Raw genomic sequence first — 25,407 nt, 5'->3', positions numbered from 1 at the left:
AAGCAACAAACGGGAGAGACTTCAACACCAAGTCTCTTGGCCCAGTCACAGGTTAATGGCAAAGATAAGCTAACCATGTCTAATGAGTGGCACATAATTTTCATATATGACCAATAAATGAAATGAAGAATTGCATAGACAAGCCCCTGAAATCCAGTAATCTGATACCTAATGTTAGACCCTTAACTTTGGAGAGATTTTCAAACACCCAAGACAGCTCTTTTAATGATGGGGCACTTTGTTCATGAGGAATTTACAAAAAACACATGGAGCCAGGCTCTAGCTGGATTTCTTGGCAGTGGAGCGTCTGTGTAAGAGGATATTGCACAAAAATGTCTTCTCTTCTATTCTTCTTGCAGAGGTCTGAAAAATGTGAATTGCTCTGACATTCGTATACCTGAGTGTTATTTTATTTTTTATTTTTGAACTGTTGCCACATCTACCAAAACTCTGAGGTTAATTTCCTCAAAAAATAATGAAGAGGCCTAGACAAAGAAAAAATGGACTGGCACACATTATTTGATAATGAAACATCTGCCGCATCAAACATTTACTTGTCTTTGGAATAACTATAGCCCAAACTATTTTCTTTTCTTCTTAAGAATTTTTGTAGATTAATTAGGTATCAGAGTATAAAAAATTACTTCAGTTTTTATGAAAAATATATTTAACAATCTCAACCAATATTTTATCACTGTTCTCCCAGGCACAAGATCTAAAGAAAATCAAGTTGACAAAAGACTCATCTTTTAGTAGGCTCCTTCTAACCCCAGACATTGTTATTTTATCACTAGAAATACTGGCACAGAAGAGGAACAAGCAAAGAGGAAGAAAGAAAGAGACAGCTTAGCCCTTTAAATATATTATAGAATTTCCACTCATACTTTCTATATCTTTGGGCTAAGTATATAACTTCAATTCTTTATGATTTTAACTGCAACATTGGGATTATAATTCCAAAAGATATGTGTAGGATCCTGCAAAATATCTACAGGAAAAATACTACTTAATCAGTTATAGTTATTCAAGAAATAAAATAATAAAATAAATGTTAGATGGTAAAAATATGAATATCTGGCAGGATTGGGAGAGATGGTTCTGAAAGAGCCACTTTTTGATGGAAAGATTAGAAGGAAAAGTCACCTTATTGATGGAACTGAGCAGCGTTAAGACATCACCTTTCTTCATGGTGACTTCTCGGGGGCCGCGGGCCTGGAAGTCATATAAAGCCATGACCCTTTGTTCTCCAGCAGCTCCCTCCACTGGTGCAGCCTGTTGTTGCTGAATAAAAACAGGAAGCAGATGTCAGTCACGCACTGGAAATATATCTCCCTGTACAGCTTACCAGGGATGAGTAGTCCGTTAGGCTTCCCAGGAGAAAAGAGCCTCTGGCTGGAACCTCTTACGTGGCTGCAGAGATTAAAGTATGTGGTCTTCAGAGAGACTGCTCCATCCTGACACTTATCGGGGACAGGCAGGTTGGGAACTATAAACCCAAAGCAAGGAAGCAAATACATAATTTGTCAGAAACGTATTAAATGCTCTAAGCCATCAGTTCTTAAAATGGGAGGAGTACATTTTAAGAAGTGTACTCCCTTAAGAAGGTCCAAAGGGATTATACACATCAACATTTCAAAAAATTGTTCAAGAAAGTGAAAAGACCCACTCTCTGTCATCACCTTTCCCTGTACCTCCAGTGATAATTCTTCCTACTCCTTCTGGCCTTTAAGTTACTATGTCAGGAGCTCCAGACCTTCTATTTGAGATATGAGTGATCAATAGCACAGGAAAGGCCACAGAATTTTAAAAACTGAGAACATTAACTGAGATCATTAAAAATATCTTGTGTCTCAGTTTAGTAAGCAGCCTGCATTCTAAGGTAGAATTTTCTCTGATTTTTACTTTCTGCCAATTTCATGTCTCTGAGAAATCAAGCAAAACATAACCCCTCTTCCTAAGGAATGACCCACCCCTTCCTCAGGTTGGAGTTGAATATGCACCTCCACCGACAGAGCCCTCTAATTTCATCTCCTTTAGGTAACATGTTTCCTCATACCACACAATATATAAATCCTTCTGTTCTTGTTTAGGCACCCACTGTGCAGAGCCTGGTGAAGGCACAGTACAGGAGGTCTGTAAATATACACTGATTTGACAGACTGAGTCTAAGTCTTTTGTTTACTCTGAATGTGTGGATTAACAACCTCTCATTAGAAAGAATTCCTTGAAGGTAAGAAGTGTGTCTCTTTTTTTCTACCACTACATACAGTAGACATTGTTATAACATTTATTTGATTCCAGTTCAATTAATCTTCATGATACCCAGTTTTGCCCTGTACCTGAGCCATTCTCATATTCTCAACCAATTGCATCTTCCATTCTCACATTCTTAACCAATTACATTTTCCACAAAACTTGATTGTTTTGTGCCTCAGTGCATTTGCTCTCACAGTTTATTGACTAGAAAAACCCTTATCCTCTTTCTCTGCACAGTAAACTACCCATCTGTCTTTCCTTAATAATTCAGATCAGGTGGTTTCCCTTAGCTTACAAAAATTTTCCTATTTTCCAGTACTGTTATTTCAAGAGAACACAAGAGGCCTTTCTTTGAGACTCTTTGTCCTGTTCATACATCTATTATATGTACTTACTGTCAAACATCTGGCCTCCTAATAGACTGTAATTTTCCTGCAAATCAGGATTTTTTATTCATACTTACATATAGTAGACATTTAATAAGTTTTGGCATTAAAAATTAAGAAACAAAAGAAGGGAGTAAAGAAGAAAGATAAGAAGGAGAGATATAAATGAAGAAAAGTAAGAAAGAAAGAAGGGTAGAAATATAAAAGGAAGGAAAGAGGAAAGCCAAAAATACACCAATGAAGACATGATACCATTTATCAAAAACCTCTTTTGGACAAAGTCTCCTTTGGACTAAATTGTGGATGCTACAGTTCCTGCATACAAGGGTCATAGAACTTAGTGTTTTCTTTGTCATTGTTTTTGGGGTTGTAGAAAGTAAAAAATCAGCAATAAAGACAATTTCTTTTTCTTTGTGGTGGGAGGTGTGAATCTTGTCATCGCTAAGTTAGTCTTACCTGGCAGGCGTTTGCCTGATTCTGTAGAGCTTTCATACTGTCTCCAAAGGAATTGAGATCTAATAGAAAGGCCTCATGCTTCTTTAGAAGAGCCTGTATTTATTGATGGAAGATCATCAGAATGAATATAGGAGGAACACTATTATTTCAAATACTATTATTTTGGGTTATGCTATTTGTCTTAAATCCTGGTAAAAGCTACTTTCCATCTATTATAAAGTTATTTTTAACCCTAAATTTGCAAGCATGAAGGAAATAGGAGTTAATAAATTATAATTTCACTATGGTTACTAAAATCAAAATTAACTCAAACTTGCAAAAGTATTTTTATCAACACAGATTATAGCTGAAAAGAGGATGCTGTTGATACTGTTACTTTATAGGATACACATTAGTGTACCTTAAATATGCATACCAATAATTTCTAGTGCCAAAGGTTTGTGAAATACTATACCAGCTTCCTATGGGACAATGTGCAAAACAAATAAATGGATAAAAAGTGTGATTGTAACCTTTGTGGTTCTTCTTGCCCCAACATATCTGTCCAATTTTATTTTAATCAAGTAATTAAGGTGTCTCTATCTTAAAACCATGATTAATTTATAAATGCTCAAGGTTACTCTGGAAAGTTTAGGATGGGATTATGACTATGACTCTGATCACACTTTTTGATTTAGATAATCTCTAAAGAATATATGAATCTCCATGGGATGAGAAAAATGTAGCATATCTTTTGGGATTCCTGTCAACTCTGAGGGAGTCTCAGCAGATGAAGGCCAAAGGCGACCACTCTGGAAACCCCAAATAATCTGGCAGAATCTGGAGCTGTCCCACAACCTAAGCAAACCCTAAATTGATAATTAGGTTGCGTTTGTTGAGGATTCACAATGTTAAACCCACCCCCACCTTACCCCAGCTGCTTCTTCATCAGCCCCATAGTTAGTATTATCTACAATAGGCTCCTTCTCTCTGATCCATGTTTCTGCTTCATGCAGGTCAGCCAGGTACTGCTGGAACTGGACATTGGCTTCAAGATTATTTTGTCGCCTAGCAGCTCGAGCACGGAGAGACTCCATATTCTGGTTCAAACTCTTGACCCTAGAGGCCACATCTTCTGCAGCAAAGTGTCCTATGGAGTAATTATAGAAAAGGTGAGTATGATCCTCATGAGTGTTTACCATACTCTAATCCTTTTGGTACCTTGGAAAGGAGAAAGGAAGTGATAAAAATGGTATGTTATTTAGTCGACGTTATATTTTTCTTGAGTTACCTGGTAATTGAAATATCCTAAGTGAGATTAAGTAACAAAAGGTACTAATGGGAGATATGCATGTGGTGGTGAATGGGTTGGTATCGTTTGACAAATAGAGACTTGAAAACAGAATACTAATGTGTGGGTGACTGAGAGTTCCAAAATCATGTCTTCTTTAGATGAAGCAGAAAAATCAGCTGATTTCCATTTCTTCCCATAAAGGAGTTATTACTATGAGAGTTGCTCTTCCACCCTAAACAACTAGAAAACAGGAAAAGCTGTAAGATAAAATAATTTTCAGATAATGGAGAGGACTGTGATTCCTGAGAGAAGGGAAATAAATGAGATATGTTCTATAATTGCCAAGCTTATGCCTCGGGAGGTTTCTGGGCTGTAGGCCTGGGGAGCTAACCCAGATAGAACCACCAGTCACACTGAATTGAGGACACAGAGATCAACATTTGGGAAAGACAAGAGAACTAGAACTTGTGAGGTTGAGTGTCAAAGAGAAGGGTGTTACAGAGAGATAGACCTTTTCAGAGAAGTTCCCTAGAGTATTTGTCTGATTACTCATATGCACACATGTATAAGGAAATCCTGGAGGGTGAGAAAAGAGTGACTTAAAAGCAGTGGACAAACAACTTCTAGGCCTCAATTAAGAATGAAAATAGTTGGGGGAGGAGCCAAGATGGCCGAATAGGAACAGCTCCGGTCTACAGCTCCCAGCGTGAGCGACGCAGAAGACGGGTGATTTCTGCATTTCCATCTGAGGTACCGGGTTCATCTCACTAGGGAGTGCCAGACAGTGGGCGCAGGTCAGTGGGTGCGTGCACTGTGCGCGAGCCGAAGCAGGGCGAGGCATTGCCTCACCTGGGAAGCGCAAGGGGTCAGGGAGTTCCCTTTCCGAGTCAAAGAAAGGGGTGACGGACGCACCTGGAAAATCGGGTCACTCCCACCCGAATATTGCGCTTTTCAGACCGGCTTAAAAAACGGCGCACCACGAGACCATATCCCACACCTGACTCGGAGGGTCCTACGCCCACGGAATCTCGCTGATTGCTAGCGCAGCAGTCTGAGATCAAACTGCAAGGCGGCAGCGAGGCTGGGGGAGGGGCGCCCGCCATTGCCCAGGCTTGCTTAGGTAAACAAAGCAGCCAGGAAGCTCGAACTGGGTGGAGCCCACCACAGCTCAAGGAGGCTTGCCTGCCTCTGTAGGCTCCACCTCTGGGGGCAGGGCACAGACAAACAAAAAGACAGCAGTAACCTCTGCAGACTTAAATGTCCCTGTCTGACAGCTTTGAAGAGAGCAGTGGTTCTCCCAGCACGCAGCTGGAGATCTGAGAACCGGCAGACTGCCTCCTCAAGTGGGTCCCTGACCCCTGACCCCCGAGCAGCCTAACTGGGAGGCACCCCCCAGCAGGGGCACACTGACACCTCACACGGCAGGGTATTCCAACAGACCTGCAGCAGAGGGTCCTGTCTGTTAGAAGGAAAACTAACAAACAGAAAGGACATCCACACTGAAAACCCATCTGTACATCACCATCATCAAAGACCAAACGTAGATAAAACCACAAAGATGGGGAAAAAACAGAACAGAAAAACTGGAAACTCTAAAACGCAGAGCACCTCTCCTCCTCCAAAGGAACGCAGTCCCTCACCAGCAATGGAACAAAGCTGGATGGAGAATGATTTTGACGAGCTGAGAGAAGAAGGCTTCAGATGATCAAATTACTCTGAGCTACGGGAGGACATTCAAACCAAAGGCAAAGAAGTTGAAAACTTTGAAAAAAATTTAGACGAATGTATAACTAGAATAACCAATACAGAGAAGTGCTTAAAGGAGCTGATGGAGCTGAAAACCAAGGCTCGGGAACTACGTGAAGAATGCAGAAGCCTCAGGAGCCGATGCGATCAACTGGAAGAAAGGTTATCAGCCATGGAAGATGAAATGAATGAAATGAAGCGAGAAGGAAAGTTTAGAGAAAAAAGAATAAAAAGAAATGAGCAAAGCCTCCAAGAAATATGGGACTATGTGAAAAGACCAAATCTACGTCTGATTGGTGTAGCTGAAAGTGATGCGGAGAATGGAACCAAGTTGGAAAACACTCTGCAGGATATCATCCAGGAGAACTTCCCCAATCTAGCAAGGCAGGCCAACATTCAGATTCAGGAAATACAGAGAACGCCACAAAGATACTCCTCGAGAAGAGTAACTCCAAGACACATAATTGTCAGATTCACCAAAGTTGAAATGAAGGAAAAAATGTTAAGGGCAGCCAGAGAGAAAGGTCGGGTTACCCTCAAAGGGAAGCCCATCAGACTAACAGCGGATTTCTCGGCAGAAACCCTACAAGCCAGAAGAGAGTGGGGGCCAATATTCAACATTCTTAAAGAAAAGAATTTTCAACCCAGAATTTCATATCCAGCCAAACTAAGCTTCATAAGTGAAGGAGGAATAAAATACTTTACAGACAAGCAAATGCTGAGAGATTTTGTCACCACCAGGCATGCCCTAAAAGAGCTCCTGAAGGAAGCGCTAAACATGGAAAGGAACAACCGGTACCAGCCGCTGCAAAATCATGCCAAAATGTAAAGACCATCGAGACTAGGAAGAAACTGCATCAACTAATGAGCAAAATCACCAGCTAACATCATAATGACAGGATCAAATTCACACATAACAATATTAACTTTAAATGTAAATGGACTAAATTCTCCAATTAAAAGACACAGACTGGCAAGTTGGATAAAGAGTCAAGACCCATCAGTGTGCTGTATTCAGGAAACCCATCTCACGTGCAGAGACACATATAGGCTCAAAATAAAAGGATGGAGGAAGATCTACCAAGCAAACGGAAAACAAAAAAAGGCAGGGATTGCAATCCTAGTCTCTGACAAAACAGACTTTAAACCAACAAAGATCAAAAGAGACAAAGAAGGCCATTACATAATGGTAAAGGGATCAATTCAACAAGAGGAGCTAACTATCCTAAATATATATGCACCCAATACAGGAGCACCCAGATTCATAAAGCAAGTCCTGAGTGACCTACAAAGAGACTTAGACTCCCACACATTAATAATGGGAGACTTTAACACCCCACTGTCAACATTAGACAGATCAATGAGACAGAAAGTCAACAAGGATACCCAGGAATTGAACTCAGCTCTGCACCAAGCGGACCTAATAGACATCTACAGAACTCTCCACTCCAAATCAACAGAATATACATTTTTTTCAGCACCACACCACACCTATTCCAAAATTGACCACATAGTTGGAAGTAAAGCTCTCCTCAGCAAATGTAAAAGAACAGAAATTATAACAAACTATCTCTCAGACCACAGTGCAATCAAACTAGAACTCAGGATTAAAAATCTCACTCAAAGCCGCTCAACTACATGGAAACTGAACAACCTGCTCCTGAATGACTACTGGGTACATAACGAAATGAAGGCAGAAATAAAGATGTTCTTTGAAACCAACGAGAACAAAGACACAACATACCAGAATCTCTGGGATGCATTCAAAGCAGTGTGTAGAGGAAAATTTATAGCACTAAATGCCCACAAGAGAAAGCAGGAAAGATCCAAAATTGATACCCTAACATCACAATTAAAAGAACTAGAAAAGCAAGAGCAAACACATTCAAAAGCTAGCAGAAGGCAAGAAATAACTAAAATCAGAGCAGAACTGAAGGAAATAGAGACACAAAAAACCCTTCAAAAAATCAATGAATCCAGGAGCTGGTTTTTTGAAAGGATCAACAAAATTGATAGACCGCTAGCAAGACTAATAAAGAAAAAAAGAAGAATCAAATAGACACAATAAAAAATGATAAAGGGGATATCACCACCGATCCCACAGAAATACAAACTACCATCAGAGAATACTACAAACACCTCTACGCAAATAAACTAGAAAATCTAGAAGAAATGGATAAATTCCTTGACACATACACTCTCCCAAGACTAAACCAGGAAGAAGTTGAATCTCTGAATAGACCAATAACAGGAGCTGAAATTGTGGCAATAATCAATAGTTTACCAACCAAAAAGAGTCCAGGACCAGATGGATTCACAGCCGAATTCTACTAGAGGTACAAGGAGGAACTGGTACCATTCCTTCTGAAACTATTCCAATCAATAGAAAAAGAGGGAATCCTCCCTAACTCATTTTATGAGGCCAGCATCATTCTGATACCAAAGCCGGGCAGAGACACAACCAAAAAAGAGAATTTTAGACCAATATCCTTGATGAACATTGATGCACAAATCCTCAATAAAATACTGGCAAACCGAATCCAGCAGCACATCAAAAAGCTTATCCACCATGATCAAGTGGGCTTCATCCCTGGGATGCAAGGCTGGTTCAATATACGCAAATCAATAAACATAATCCAGCATATAAACAGAGCCAAAGACAAAAACCACATGATTATCTCAATAGATGCAGAAAAGGCCTTTGACAAAATTCAACAACCCTTCATGCTAAAAACTCTCAATAAATTAGGTATTGATGGGACGTATTTCAAAATAATAAGAGCTATCTATGACAAACCCACAGCCAATATCATACTGAATGGGCAAAAACTGGAAGCATTCCCTTTGAAAACTGGCACAAGACAGGGATGCCCTCTCTCACCACTCCTATTCAACATAGTGTTGGAAGTTCTGGCCAGGGCAATCAGGCAGGAGAAGGAAATAAAGGGTATTCAATTAGGAAAAGAGGAAGTCAAATTGTCCCTGTTTGCAGACGACATGATTGTTTATCTAGAAAACCCCATTGTCTCAGCCCAAAATCTCCTTAAGCTGATAAGCAACTTCAGCAAAGTCTCAGGATACAAAATCAATGTACAAAAATCACAAGCATTCTTATACACCAACAACAGACAAACAGAGAGCCAAATCATGAGTGAACTCCCATTCACAATTGCTTCAAAGAGAATAAAACACCTAGGAATACAACTTACAAGGGATGTGAAGGACCTCTTCAAGGAGAACTACAAACCACTGCTCAAGGAAATAAAAGAGGATACAAACAAATGGAAGAACATTCCATGCTCATGGGTAGGAAGAATCAATATCGTGAAAATGGCCATACTGCCCAAGGTAATTTACAGATTCAATGCCATCCCCATCAAGCTACCAATGACTTTCTTCACAGAATTGGAAAAAACTACTTTAAAGTTCATATGGAACCAAAAAAGAGCCCGCATTGCCAAGTCAATCCTAAGCCAAAAGAACAAAGCTGGAGGCATCGCACTACCTGACTTCAAACTATACTACAAGGCTACAGTAACAAAAACAGCATGGCACTGGTACCAAAACAGAGATATAGATCAATGGAACAGAACAGAGCCCTCAGAAATAACGCCGCATACCTACAACTATCTGATCTTTGACAAACCTGAGAAAAACAAGCAATGGGGAAAGGATTCCCTATTTAATAAATGGTGCTGGGAAAACTGGCTAGCCATATGTAGAAAGCTGAAACTGGATCCCTTCCTTACACCTTATACAAAAATCAATTCAAGATGGATTAAAGATTTAAACGTTAGACCTAAAACCATAAAAACCCTAGAAGAAAACCTAGGCATTACCATTCAGGACATAGGCGTGGGCAAGGACTTCATGTCCAAAACACCAAATGCAATGGCAACAAAAGCCAAAATTGACAAATGGGATCTAATTAAACTAAAGAGCTTCTGCACAGCAAAAGAAACTACCATCAGAGTGAGCAGGCAACCTACAACATGGGAGAAAATTTTCGCAACCTACTCATCTGACAAAGGGCTAATATCCAGAATCTACAATGAACTCAAACAAATTTACAAGAAAAAAACAAACAACCCCATCAAAAAGTGGGCGAAGGACATGAACAGACACTTCTCAAAAGAAGACATTTATGCAGCCAAAAAACACATGAAAAAATGCTCATCATCACTGGCCATCAGAGAAATGCAAATCAAAACCACTATGAGATATCATCTCACACCAGTTAGTATGGCAATCATTAAAAAGTCAGGAAACAACAGGTGCTGGAGAGGATGTGGAGAAATAGGAACACTTTTACACTGTTGGTGGGACTGTAAACTAGTTCAACCATTGTGGAAGTCAGTGTGACGATTCCTCAGGGATCTAGAACTAGAAATACCATTTGACCCAGCCATCCCATTACTGAGTATATACCCAAAGGACTATAAATCATGCTGCTATAAAGACACATGCACACGTATGTTTATTGCGGCATTATTCACAATAGCAAAGACTTGGAACCAACCCAAATGTCCAACAATGATAGACTGGATTAAGAAAATGTGGCACATATACACCATGGAATACTATGCAGCCATAAAAAATGATGAGTTCATGTCCTTTGTAGGGACATGGATGAAATTGGAAGCCATCATTCTCAGTAAACTATCGCAAGAACAAAAAAACCAAACACCGCATATTCTCACTCATAGGTGGGAATTTAACAATGAGATCACATGGACACAGGAAGGGGAATATCACACTGTGGGGACTGTGGTGGGGTGGGGGGAGGGGGGAGGGATAGCATTGGGAGATATACCTAATGCTAGATGACGAGTTAGTGGGTGCAGCGCACCAGCATGGCACATGTATACATATGTAACTAACCTGCACATTGTGCACATGTACCCTAAAACTTAAAGTATAATAAAAAAAAAAAAAGAATGAAAATAGTTAACATTCCACCCATCAAAGTGGAAAAATATTGTAATACATGAGATACGGTCCTCAGAAGAGTAACATATCTCAATATTACTTTCATCTCTAAATCAGTCCCCGAATAAACCCTGCCCCAGGAGTACCATAACAAAACAGATCCAAGGAGCTCAACAATCACCAAGCTGAGGAAACAAGGAAAACTCCATCAAGTTATAGCATAATCAAATTGTTTAATACCAGTGATAAAGAGAAAAGCTTTAAAACAGTTAGAGGGGGAAAAAAGACATATTACATACAGAGGAGCAAAGATCATGAGGACAGCAGACTTCTTATCAGAAGCTTGCAAAGTCAGAAGACAAGGCAGCACATCTTTAAAATACTGGAAGAAAGAAGTTGTCAACTGAGAATTTTATATGTAGTGAAAATATATTTCAAAAAGGAAGGTAGAATGAAGACCTTTAGATGAACAAAAGTCTAGAGAATTTATGGATAGAAGACCTGCAATATAAGGAATGTTAGATGAAGTTCTTCAAGCAGAAGAAAAATAATACAAATGAAAATATTAACCTAAAGAAAGAAATGAAGAATACTGGAAATGGGAACTATGAGGGTGAATTTTTTTCTCATTTAATAATCTCATTCAAAACCGGTTGACTACCAAAGCAAAGATAATGATGTTGAATTATAGGGTTTATAACATGTAAAAATTTAAAATATGTGACACCAATAGCACAAGGGTGAAAACAAACGGAAGTATCAATTTAAGAATCTTATATTAAACATGAAATGCATAATATTATTTGAAATTAGACTATGATAGATTAAAAAATCTATATTTTAACTCCTGGAATAGTGGCTCTCAAATTTGTGCTTTTGGGATCCCTTTACAATTTTAAAAATTATTAAGAATGCAAAATATCTTTTGCTTATATAGTTAGACTGATTAATAGTTCCCATATAAGAAATCAAAACAAGAAGCTTTGAAAGAAAAGAATGTACAAGTATATACTCCATTAGACAGAACAGTGACATCATCACCCATCTCTAGGCTCTGGGAAACTCCATTCTATGCTTATAAAAGAATAAGTCTGTAAAAGAAAATAATAGTCTTAGCATTATTATGAAAATATTTTAACTTTGTGAATCCACTAAAAGTGTGTCAGAGACCCTAAAAGGACTCCAAATCACAGTGGCAAAATCACTGCGCTGTAATAAACATACACACACAAAACACAAAACAGCAATTGTAGCTAATAGGCCAATTTGAAGATAAGATGGAATCACAATAAATGCAAAATTGATCTAAAGGAGACATAAAGTGATAGATAAAAAGAAAAAATATAGCAACTTGCCAGATTTAAAATAAACAATATTGATGATTGCACTAAGTGTAAATTGTCTAAATATCACAATTAAAAAAGAAAAATTACCAGATTGAATAGAATAAAAACAAGGCCTGATTATACGCTATTTATAAGAATCCCACTTTAAATATAAGAAACAGAGTGCAAGCAAAAAGATGGAGAAATATACACCTTGCAAAAACTAATCTAAAGATAGCTCATGTGGCTTTTATTAAAGTTTACTAAAGGCTTCAGAACAAAGAATTTCACCAGGGATAAAGATTGATATTTCGTAATGTGAAGATTTAACTTCATCAAAAAGACATAACAATACTAAATATATATGCATGTAATAACAGAGCTTCAAAATATATGAAACAAAAACTGATAGAACTGAAAAGAGAAGAAGACAAAATCTACAAGTATAGTTGAAGATTTAAAAAACGGGCGAATTTCTACAGTTGTTGGTTTGAATCACTCAGTTGGGATCTAAAGTTTTGCTCAGCAAACTGAATTTTAACCTATACTTTTGAAAACTAGATACTGGTTGGCACCAACTGATTCTTCAATCAACAGAGGGAAAATCCCAATGTAATCTGCACTGCTTATACCATACCTGGCTTATGATGTTCAGAACTGAACATCATACTTAAGCATCAGGAATTTCTGAATTGGATGAAAAGAATGAACAGAGGTATTGAAACTATATGAAGTGAGAAGCTAAAGAAATGGAACAGTTTACTATAAAAATAGTTCAATACTGCATAACTAAGATCTGCCTTCACAGATCTGGAAGCTCCCATATGGAAAAGAGACCTGATTTAATTCATAGGGCTTTGTAAATTAGATTCTGAATTCTGGAACTTCTACAGAGAAGCATATTAATGATTAGGATAAAGACATTTTACTTTAATAATTTTTGTTTTACAAACAAATAGTGGTTCACAGGATTGGAATATTCCTGTTATTGAAATATACAAACAAAACCATATGCCCATTTGTCAGAAATGCCAAAAGACCATTAAGTGGGAAAATGAGTCAGATATTTTTAAATTCCCTTGAAACCCTAGGATAGTACAAACTTCTTCCCAGAGGTCTGGCCTGGTGATGTTTTGTCCAACTGAATCTCAATCATACATACCTTCCTCTACCATTTTGTTTCCCCTTTCTGTTATCTCTTGAATGCGTGGTTCATGGCTGGCAATGTTCTCCAGGATGACTCTGTGCCTATTCAGAAGCTTTTTGGAAGCAATCAGGTCCTTTCCTGCAGAGGAAAGGAATTTCAAAGTTTCGGATTATCCTGGTGTATGGAAGTAGCATACCTCACTTTTTTAGAACTCTTGGACCCACAGGTTCTTCCCTTTGAAGTTCTAACCATTGAGTAAGATCCTTTAAATTTATATCATCTGTCTGAATTCACTCTACTTATCTTTGTTCTTCCCCTGGCCTCTTTTTATTAATAAATTGCAATTCACTGTTATACATGAGATAATGAAAACATCACTATTTTTGTTGAAAGATAGGTACGAAGGCAAGTAACTTCTTAGTTCAAATGTCCAATATTATGCACACAACTCTCTTTCAGCATATTGTGATGTACAAGGAAGGAACTTCTACTTGCTAATTTCTATGGACTTCAGAAAGTTTTTAAATCTTCTATGCCCAATTTTTCTCATCATGAAAAAGGCACAGTGTAACTGGTTTGAAGATCTATTTGTAATCATTAGAAATAACTTACAAAAAGTGCCTCATTGATTGAATAGCATTACAAGCAAACAATAAATACTGCTTACTGTGAATTTCCTTCATCTTCTAAGATCCCGAAATCCTGCTGTCTGCTTTATCCTCCCTGTATCCTAACCATGCTTTATCTCTTTTCCCTCTAAACTTTCTTTCTTACTACTTCCCATTCAAAATATACTCTCTAGAAACTTTCTATGCCTTTCCAATAAGCCTCAGGCTTTTATCTTCCAGGAAGTTTTCCCAGACTAACCCTTTCATTGTCCTCATTGTCCAGTCTTTCATAGATGTTTCTGAAATATGCATACTAAGTTGCACTGTATTTGTGTACACCTTTTTCTCTGCCTCAGTATAAGTGTACTGGCTTTGACACTGGTGAACTAGCAGCTTCTGAAGGAAAGGACAATATGTGCTTTATCTGCTACTTTACCCCTGCTATTGTCAGAAGAAAAATCTCGTATAATTTATAAGAAGGGGCCAGCTACAACCTAAACACAAACACTTAGTATCTCAGACATTAACCATGACTGTTCAAAGACCTTCACAGTTTTAGAGCAAGCAACAAAATGCTGAGCACTCTAGCTCTTCCCAGAGGCCCTAAATTCATGGCATTGCTCATGTCCAGTTTTAGGAGGTGTAATTTTTTAGTATAATTTTTAAAAATCTTTTTATGAAGGACTGGACAAATTTTCATGAGTGTGAGAAGAAACAGCTAAGAGCAAGCCTTCTAGACTCCAACTACTGTACCCCAGATCTCTCTCAATCTATAGACCTTGGTCCTTTCCTAGTGGCTCAGCCTGCTCAGGCTGTACTAACCAAGGTAGCTGGAAGTAGCTGAGGGTTCAGTCTCTTGGATCCAGGCCTCCTCATCCTCTGTGTCTCTACAAATCATCTGCAGATGGAGAAGGTCTAAGAGCTTCTTCTTTCGGGTGGCCAGTGGCTCTTTCAGAGCTTCAAATCGGCATACCAAGGACTCTTGCCTTGCCCTTATATCCTTAGAATCAGGATGGCCTATTTCTTCAAAATATGCAGCCAAGTCTGTAAGGATATCCACCTGATCCTAAGGGAGAAATAGAATGAATGCGAAGAAATCCCATCATTTAGTAGGAAGTAATAGGAGTTTGTCATGGTGGAAACGGGGTCATGGGAAAATCAGTTCCCATATGCATTGTGTTCTGATCTCTAATTAAATCAGTGAAATGGAGTTGGAGGGGTTGCTACACTGGGGACCACCACATCAGGTGAGGGCTATTCACACGAAAGTAGTTCTCAAAACATATTTTAGAAACATCAAAATATTTATAGAATGCTTCAAGGAAATCAGAAAAATTAGAATTGCAGAGTTTGATTGTTTAAGAGTATTGATAAACTGGGCCTCAAGGAAAAAACTGGAAGTGTTTTTCTATCTCAGTTCACCTTCTGTATTCTTTCTCTCTCTTTAAAATGAGCTATAACTGCAAATAAATGGAAACTTCTCAGGCTTAAGTTTGTTGCATAGCAGAAACAATACCTATGAGATGAAACGTGATGTTATAAAAAATTGTCAGAAGCTCAGAAAGATAAATTTAAGGGAGTGCCTTGCCACCAGCTAGTTGTCCTCCTTTGAGCCATATCTGAGAAAGGAGGGATGCAGAAACAGGATTTTGAAGGCTCTTCCTAGAAATCAAATTTTAGTCATATACCTATAAGGTGAAATAGATACAATAGGTACACTACATTTTTATTAGTGAGGTAAACTATACCTGGCCTGGCAGACACAGTACCCAGGATTTTTATTTGCTTGTTTTTCTCGTTTGTTCATTGGGTATAAGAGTGGCACATAAGCAAGTGAGACGTAGCATTAGGACAAATACCTAATGCATGCAGGGCTTAAAACCTAGATGACAGGTTGATGGGTACAGCAAACTACCATGGCATATGTATGCCTATGTAACAAACCTGCACATTCTGCACATGTATCCCAGAACTTACAGTATAATAATAAAAAAAGAAGTTCTTCAAGAACAGAGAAACATCTGGCACTTTGTTTTATTTTTGCTATTTTGCCATTCAGTGCTCAATCTATAAAGGATTTTATCTATGGCTCCTCAATTTGGAAAAAAGTTTAAAAATATGGACTATCAGTAACTTCTTAAAGCACATACTCACTTCTCCATAAAAAATTAGAGGCCTTACACTTTTACTCTGTGGGTAGGAGTGTAAATTAGTTCAACCATTGTGGAAGACAGTTTGGTGATTCCTCAAGGATCTAGAACCAGACATATCATTTGACCCAGCAATCCCATTACGGGGTATATACCCAAAGGATTATAAATCATTCTACTATAAAGACACATGCACATGTATGTTTACTGTAGCACTATTTACAATAGCAAAGACTTAAAAGCAGCTCAGATGCCCATCTATGATAGATTGGATAAAGAAAATGTGGCACATATACAATATAGAATACTATGCAGCCATAAAAAAGAATGAGTTCATGTCCTTTGCAGGGACATAGATGAAGCTGGAAGCCATCATTCTCAGCAGACTAACACAGGAATGGAAAACCAAACACCGCATGTTCTCCCTCATAAGTAGGAGTTGAACAATGAGAACCCATGGACACAGGGAGGGGAACATCACACACCAGGGCCTGTCGAGGACTTAAATACCCACTGCATGCAGGGCTTAAAATGTAGATGACAGGTTGATAGGTGCAGCAAACCACCACGGTACATGTAAACTTATGTAACAAACCTGCACTTTTTGCACATGTATCCCAGAACTTAAAGTAAAATAAATTAAAACCAAAAATCAGATAACTTATAAGGAAATAAAACTAAAATCCCTCAGTAGACAACTGTTCTCATTTCTTAGGACATTTTTGTAAATCAGAACATAATGGAAGGATTTTCAAACATAATCATTATCATCATCACTATAGATCCGCTGTGCTCTTTGAAAACCTCTAACGTAGTGCAGGATGCACCAGGCGAGGGAGAGAGGATATCTGGCTCATATACTTGGCTGCCAGTCCATTGCCATTTGATCTTAGGGAAAGTTCTGTCACCTGTTTTGATCTTAGTTTCTTAAACTATATAATGAAAATTTTGGGCTAGAAGATATTGAAGATCTTTTTCAACTTTAACATTCTATATCTAAAATTTCCTTTGCAAGTATTATTTCTTTGCCTCTACCCACATTAGGAGTTCCAATTCCTGGTGACCAGCCACCCTAACTTTCCCAAATGGTGTCACACACTCCTATTTCTCAAGCTCTTACACATAAAGTTTATCTTCTTCAAGATGTCCTTTTTTGTTTGCTTTTAAACAACAACAAAAAATTAAACAAATTATACCCTTCCATCCTTTGAAACTCTGCTCTCCGGGTAGATTTCAGAGCTATATTTGTATGATTTTTCCTACTCCAGTCTTTTACCTTACTTAAAGCCCCAGAGAGCCATCTCTAAAGGTATACAAATGACTTTTTTCTTGTTTTCTGTAGATTCTTCTGTTTCTTTCCATTTAACTCGAGTGACCATAGAGTAGGCATCATGAAAGTGTATTTTTAAAAGGCAGATTAGTGGGATCTTCTAGGGAATGGTGGAATCATTTTTAAATACAAGCTAGGATTCCTGGGATGAGAAATTGAATGGCTGGAAGTGGATTTCCATTGAAATCTCCCAAACCTCACATAGAATATCCACAACCTAGGAACTTTTGGAATAAATTCATTTTAAATAAGAGTCTGTTATGATGTTGGAGAAAATATCTCTGAAACTAGAAACCTTGACATCAGTTCATTGTTCTGGCTCTGTTGTTAATTTTCGCTGTCACATTGGGAAAGTCACTTTACTTCTATTGGTTTCAATTTTCCTTATTTTAAAAAAATGTAGGATTTAAAATATTTTTAAGCTTTGAATCACAGAATACCTGAACAGGAAAAGACAACTTTATCCCAACCCCTTATTTTATAGGTGAGGATAGTGAAGATACGGAGATGCAAAAAGTGAAATGACCTATCAAAGATCACATAACTAGTAAGCCACAAGGATGTATATACAACCCAGATTTCTAGATTGAGAGAAGAGTTTATGTTTAGAAAAGTCAATAAAGCCTTACACTAACCATGAGGTTCTGACCAAAGACACTGAGCACCCAGCACCCCTGGCTAGATTGGAGAAGATTTTGGGAAAAGGCAGTTGGTTTACTAAAAATTTCGAATTTTTACCTTTGGTTCTTTGCTCTTTTGCTCTCTGAATAATAATAATTACTTATTAAGTAATAATTACTTATTACTTAATAATCAGTGTGCTCAGAGCATATACACCCATTGCTTATTACTTATTAAGTAATTAATAAGTAATAATTATGTATTCATAAGTAATAATTACTTATTAGTAATTAATAAGTAATAATTACTTATTAGTAATTAATAAGTAATAATTACTTATTAGTAATTAATAAGTAGTAATTACTTATTAGTAATTAATAAGTAGTAATTACTTATTAGTAATTAATAAGTAGTAATTACTTATTAGTAATTAATAAGTAATAATTACTTATTACTTAATAACGAGTGTGCTCAGAGCATATACACCCATTGCTTATGGCTGGCCAAAGAGCTAACAACAAACCTGACGAGCAGCCACAGCCGACTCCAGGAGGCCGTGTTTCCTGAGTCGATTCTGTACATCGGCCAGGCCTTTCCCATAATCCTCAGAGGTGACTTGCCACTCAACATCCTCCAGCCAGCGCTGCAAATCTTCTGCATTATTTTCAAATTGCAGCAGCTGGTTGGCCTCATGCAACTGGGTCCCTGGGAGAAGACATAAGGTAGAAGACATTAGGTACCGTAACTATTCCTCTTTACACTATAATATACCTTCCTCCAATTGAAGGATCAATACAGTATTTTAATATTGCAAAGAGGGAAATATAACTGTCTCACGTGTCTCACAAAAAGTCATCTTAAATTTGTAGAATTCTGATAATATTTGTTTCTGAATATAGTGATGTTCTCAAAGCAAAAATAAATAAGAAGTTATATTGCCTGATAAGATATAGTTCTGCTGTGTCAGATTTTAACCATCTTGGGTGTTTCCTTATGTGATTTTTACTCTCTATCCAGACCTCTTTTTCAAGGAAATTCAAATTCAAACACTCTATTTTCTAGGAGAAGCATAATGAGGTTGGTTCAGTTTGAAATTTGTAAGTTTCTTTTTATAAAATTATTTCACTGAACTTCGCTTTCCCCACTTAGTGCCTGTCTTTCATCACCAACTGTTCCCCACAATTTTATCTTCCAGAAAATGTCTTCATTCACACTCTGCTCAGATCGATTCTGTACTATTATCTTATTGCAATTATTTGCATTATTTCTGCAAAGGAATTGCTGTGTCTCCTGATGGTGAACAGTAGCAGTGATATATTGTCATACCAAGTTTGATTTTGTTTCTCTAAACCAAAAATAAGGATGGTATCCAAAAAAAATCAGTATGACATATTTATTCTGTAATCAAGGAAAAGTTATGTTTATAGATGATGTTTATAACAAGGGGCACATGAATAGAAAACTCATTATTTGTGTTAATTACTAAAAATTGATTAATTTTCCAAAGTAAAGGGTAAAATATAAGTGAAGACTCTCCAAGAAGACATGTGAGATTGTTTTAAGAGCTTATAGCAAGCCTAAACACTTTCAAATAGATTTTAAAAGATCAATAAGTCATCAGTCTCTGTAAGAATAAAATGTAGGAAAACCACGTGTGACATCAACAATCTTTTAATGTGTAATGAGTCATAATATCTTGTCTAGCTTATAGAACCAAAATATGTAAAACTCATGGTTCAAAAATACTTGTTCAAGGGAAAGAAAAACAACAAAGGAAAAAAGTGAGGAAAACAAAAGCAATTTCAGCTCACCTGCCACTGCCAAAAAAAATTTTTTTGAAAACCCTACACACTTGAAGGAAACATAAAATTGTGTTAATATATAGTGTTATAAATTCAGGTTGGATTTTTAAAATTTTACCAATAAAAGAAAGACACATGGAAGCAAATGAGTAGTATGCCTTCTCATAGAGGCCACCAGATAAATTTACAGTGGTAAAGATAAATGTAGTAGATTTCAGAATTTAGAAAATGACCTTTCACCAAAACCTCTGCTTTTTACCTTTCTGTTCTGTAGCCTCCATCAACTCCTTCCAGAGGCTGGCAACTTCACTCAGACGAGTGGTCACATTGTCAGAGGCATAGTGACCATGCTCAATCATCTCTTGGCCAGTTTTCTGTATGTTTTCCAGCAGGGTCTTATTAACTTCCAACTCCTTTTCAAAGACTTGCTGCTTTTGAACCCTACTCTTCAAGTTCTGTATGTCCTGAGATAAGATGAAAAAAAAAAAAAACATTACTTGAAGAATGAGGGACAGAAATTTTGAGAATAAGAGGTTACTTCTCACTATAAATCTAACGAACGATGCTAACAAGAAGATAAAAGGGGGAACTTTCCCAGTCCAACGTTTGAGAAATTCATGCAATGAATCCCTCTTTCTACATGTGGCAGACATGGCAAACTAAGCTGGCAATTTTTTTTGCTGGACTTAGACATGGCTTGAAGATCATTTTGAATATGACACCCCATTCAAGTACTAACAATCAGAGCTGTGATGAAAGGTGAAAATTATCTTGCATTCCTCACCGCATACATGAACCTTCCATCCATTTGACCCATATAGAGATCTGTTTATTAAACATATAGTGGAGCTATAACTCATCTAGTGAATGCAAACACATATGAACAAGCTTCACAAAATGAAATGCAAGGATAAGATGTTCATAGCTCTATCAAGATATAAGAACAAAACGATCAGAAGTATACATTTAAAACTGAATAATATCAGGAAAATAAATACTTTCAATAGATACCGGCCTAGAAATCAAAAGCCTAATTCTCATTCTGATGGTAAATGTGAAGGTTTGTAAACATACAAGTGTGTACATAATAGTTTATATTATATAACATTTTTGAGTGCAATATATGTGTTAGTACAACCCTAAGGAAGAGGAATCTATGGCACAGAGATAATTCAGGAATTTCCATAAACAAACTAAAGCAAAAATTCAAGCCCAGGTTTACCTGCTCCAGAGTTCATGCTTCTAACTTTTTATTAAACTACCTTCTAAATAACTGCATAACTTTGGGCAACTCACTTCTCAACTTAGATCCTGGTTTCTTTAACTATAAAATAAGGGGCTGTTCTCTTCCAGCTACAAAATTTTATAAGTTTATATTATACCAAATATTTAGGTTACTTTTGAGTTCCTAGTAGTTTTCACAAACTTTAAATGTATTGGTGGGATTAGACACAACATTTACCTACTATAGGGATGCAGAGGGGAGCAGAAAAGGTGAGAAAAGGTCAATAAGCAGCTCAATAAGGAACATTCCCTACCTTCCCCCATTTGGCTAAGAATCACCAGAAATTGTGCCAGAGGAAAGAGGTGAAGAACATCAGAATACAGGAAAACCAAAATCTAGATCCTTGATATTTAACTGTATAAATAGCCTTCAGGGAGTCATTGCCCTTTTCTGAGCCTCTGTTTTGTCATCTATAAAATGAGGATCACCAGCTGAACGCTAAAGTTCATTTTACTCCAAGACTGTACTTCCAATGAAAGGAACTCCTGATAACTACAACTAGCTCCTGAAAACTCTGCCTACCTTGTAATCTTCATCATCTGCCAACTTTTTCTTCTTGTTGATCCAGTTCTTTAGGTCATCTGAGTCCTCATACAGTTTTTGCAGAAGCAATGACTCCTTCAGCAATCTACGTCTAGTGGCAGCCTTTTCACGTAGGGCATCCCGCCGGGCTAACAGCTGCAAAAACCATGAGTAAACTTACTGTCAGCACAACCAAATATGGACACGTGAGATTCGCTGACCACCCTGGTCACCATGCCCACCAAAACTCTTCTTGATTCTAGTGCGTAGGCACACAGAAGCTCTAGGCCCTTGGACATACCCCGTCACGGATAGCCTTGATGTTCTCTGAATCATAATGGTCATCACCAATCAATTTGGTTGCAGTCTTGTCTACAGTCTGAAAAAATAAAAGTAAAAATGAATGTTTTTCCTTCAGTGACCACTGAGTAAGTGGCCACACTTTGGGTAGCTGTTTAAAGATGAAGAACAGCAATGTGGGAGGAGAAGTTTGAAGGCCAGCAGATGTAAGTCCTTATTCAGGTTTCTGTTATAAATTGTATTTCAAAATATATACCTCAGGGCATGTCAATTACATTCTCTGTACCACAATATTTTTTAAATACAGGTTACAGTAAATGAATGCAGATGTCGCTATGAGATGATTGATTTATTCTTGTCTTCAAGGGGAAGCACTACCAATGATATAGCCATGTCCATGGCCAGTTGTCCATCCATCTATCTATCCATGTATTCATCTCTCAAATATATCTCTATCTCTATCTCATCTCTACCTCTATCTCTATCTCCTTCTATCTCTAGCTCTAGCTATATCTCTATCTCTATCTCCAGTTACATAGGAGAAGAGTCAGAAATTATAGAGGTAAGTTTTCACCCTTGTTTAACCAGAAATCCCCAAATTGCTAGAGCTCAGAATTAATTGATTGGAATAAGAAAATGATCTAAAATAAATGATAACACTTTATAAACAATAAATTATTTTACACTGTTAGCTTTGACCAATGAGAATCAACAGAAAGGACACACATATCAATTAATGAGGGACTTGATATTAATTGGACTTCCACCTCTTCACCATATTGATTTAAGATTAACAGAGAAGACTAGGAATTTGCCTGTTATTTTTGTTGTTGCTGCTGCTGGTGGTGGAGGTAGTGGTATGTATGTGCATGTGGCAAGGGTGGTGTTAAAGTCAGCATCATCCTAGGAACAGCCAGAGACATACAATGTATTGGACCCATGAAGTCTTCCTTTCACTTCTCTGAGTCCTGCCTTTACATTCACCAGCTTTCTGGGACATTGTAACTTAAGGCTCACAGGAAAACTCTGTAGTCGTATTTGATGAAAAACAGAGATAAAGATATACTATAAAGGAAAAATATGCTGTAAAGGAAAAGAGTAGACAGTACTTAGATATCTAGATGTTACCAAGGAAGAGAAAATTATATTAAGATATTGCTAGAGAGGAAGAAATGAAAAAAAAATAAAATTTCTAAGTAATGATTCTATACTGAATAAGAATTCAATAATTTCTATTTACACTGAAGAAAATATAAAACAAAATCATACACTTCATCAGAAAAAAAAAAACATGGCCTACCATCTAGAAAAACTTTCCAAATATGCTTTGTAGAACAAGAATTGTGTGATAAAAATTGGTATGAGTATTTTTCTGGCTATTTTCACTTTTTTTCTAAAGATTAGTATTGTTTTGGCTTTCTCACTATATAAACATTTTATGTTTATAAAATTAAAGAGTTTGAAAAACACACAAATAAACACACCAACAACGAAAGAAGAGATGCAACTTGATTGTGGATAATCCTCAGGCTATGTCTGGTAGTTACAGGAGCAATGCTGTCTGGGGACAGGTATTGTGTAAAATTATGTATACAAAGAGGGAGCCAATGCCCAAACTAGGGCCCATTTCTTACTGTGATCTTCTCTTCCTGGGCAGTAAAGGCTTCCTCAAAGTCTTCATGCTTCTGAAGAAGGGCTTCTGCACTGCCCAGTGAGTTTCCCAGATCCTCGTTTTCCAGGAAGGCCTGTAGAAGACAGAAAGACACACCTAAGCTGTGTCTGACCGGTAAGAAACATTCCTCTTGGAATATCTCTGAGACAAGGACTAAGGCAGGAGGGAACAAGGTGGGAATTAGCACACCTTGATTATGGGTAGAAATTATGATTATGATATGGTAGAAATTAAACAGCAGGAGTTTCAGTCCTCCTTCCTGATACTCTCATACAATTTTCTCACCTATGTTTCTGGGTCTGTCCACATGGAATTCCTCAACCAGTCTAGACATTATTCTGAGCTCTCAAAACTGCCTCAAGTGGCCTACTCACCTCCACTCTGATGTACTCTGCCTGACTCATCAGTTTTCTCTTCCTGACCCTTTACAAATTTGATATTTATTTTGCCTTATTTCAATTGTAGTTAAAACCTCTCTGCTATGTATTTAAGTATATATGCTTTTGTTGATGAGGGAATTGTAGGAGCCTTATAGAAAGGGCCCACCTTTTCTTTTTCTTGTGGATCACCCTTTAGTTCCCAAGACAAGCTTTGACTCACAGGAGTGGTTGTGAGGGAACTCATGGTAGTCATGGTGGCAAATGAAGGGTGAGATAAATTACTTCTAGAGATGGTATGGACCCCTCCCGTTACCTCTTGTCTACTCATCCAACTGTCCACTTGCTCACTGTCTCTGTAGAAGAGATGAAAGTCCAAGCACTGCTCATACTGATGATGACGCTTGTCCCACAGTTCACGCAGGGCAGTCCAGTTGTTGTCAAGTATTTCCATCTTTGGAAAGAAGGAGATAATGTATATGGAAGATAATTAATTTATTTTATTCTATATTTACTGAGCATATAATAAATGCAAAGCCGTTTAAGGATACAAAAATAAACAGCAAATGGGTTTTTAAGATTCCAACATTTAAGCAAATGATTGTACTATAGCAAGAATGGGATAAATTCCATAAAAGAGGTAAAACACTACATGTATAAGGAAATTAAAAAGACTAATTCTAATTAAGAGAGCCAGGAAGTAGAAGTATAGGAAAGCATGGAAAATCTCATACCAAACAGAGATTTAAAAGGTAGGGAATGGGTATCAGGACTTAATGCCATGAGCAAATGAACTGCAAATAATTGTTAGATAATGTAATGTGAGCTAGAGAAAAGTGCAGTGTCTAAAAAAGTGTAGACAGTCGATGAAATCCAAGTTCACAGAGCACATAAAACATCACACTGAGAAGTTTGCATTTTATTCCCAAAACAAATAAAAACCATCAGGGAAAGAGAGAAGAGACATTCTCAAACACTTGAAGAAGCCTTTGTTTCTGGTCAAGCATGTGCCCGAGAATTTCCAGCTTGTTACACCTGCAGCTGTATTATCTCCATCAAAAAAGCAGAATAGGGCCAGGTGTGGTGATTCACGCCCATAATCCCAGCACTTTGGGAGGCCAAGGTGGGTGGATCACTTGAGGTCAGGAGTTCAAAACCAGCCTGGCCAACACGGTGAAACCCGGTTTCTACCAAAAAAAAAAGTAAAATAAAATAAAAATAC

The 25,407-nt window shown here is 37.5% G+C and overlaps 1 protein-coding gene across 1 annotated transcript in view; it reads right to left on the bottom strand.

Moving 5' to 3' along the window:
• The window catches only part of SPTA1 (spectrin alpha, erythrocytic 1), an 81,517-nt gene that overhangs the window by 42,576 nt on the left and 13,534 nt on the right, over nucleotides 1-25,407 (bottom strand). Inside the window, 11 exon segments of the mRNA XM_004027048.5 lie at nucleotides 1,144-1,281; nucleotides 3,099-3,191; nucleotides 4,010-4,227; nucleotides 13,534-13,656; nucleotides 14,949-15,192; nucleotides 18,751-18,932; nucleotides 20,289-20,493; nucleotides 21,837-21,992; nucleotides 22,138-22,215; nucleotides 23,771-23,881; nucleotides 24,502-24,639. Coding sequence (XP_004027097.5) covers nucleotides 1,144-1,281; nucleotides 3,099-3,191; nucleotides 4,010-4,227; nucleotides 13,534-13,656; nucleotides 14,949-15,192; nucleotides 18,751-18,932; nucleotides 20,289-20,493; nucleotides 21,837-21,992; nucleotides 22,138-22,215; nucleotides 23,771-23,881; nucleotides 24,502-24,639 — 1,686 coding nt within the window.

This window comes from Gorilla gorilla, chromosome 1 (assembly GCF_029281585.2).
Source record: "Gorilla gorilla gorilla isolate KB3781 chromosome 1, NHGRI_mGorGor1-v2.1_pri, whole genome shotgun sequence".
NCBI lineage: Eukaryota > Metazoa > Chordata > Mammalia > Primates > Hominidae > Gorilla > Gorilla gorilla.
Note: the sequence above shows the minus strand (reverse complement) of the source record. Positions and strands in the feature narration are given on the sequence as shown.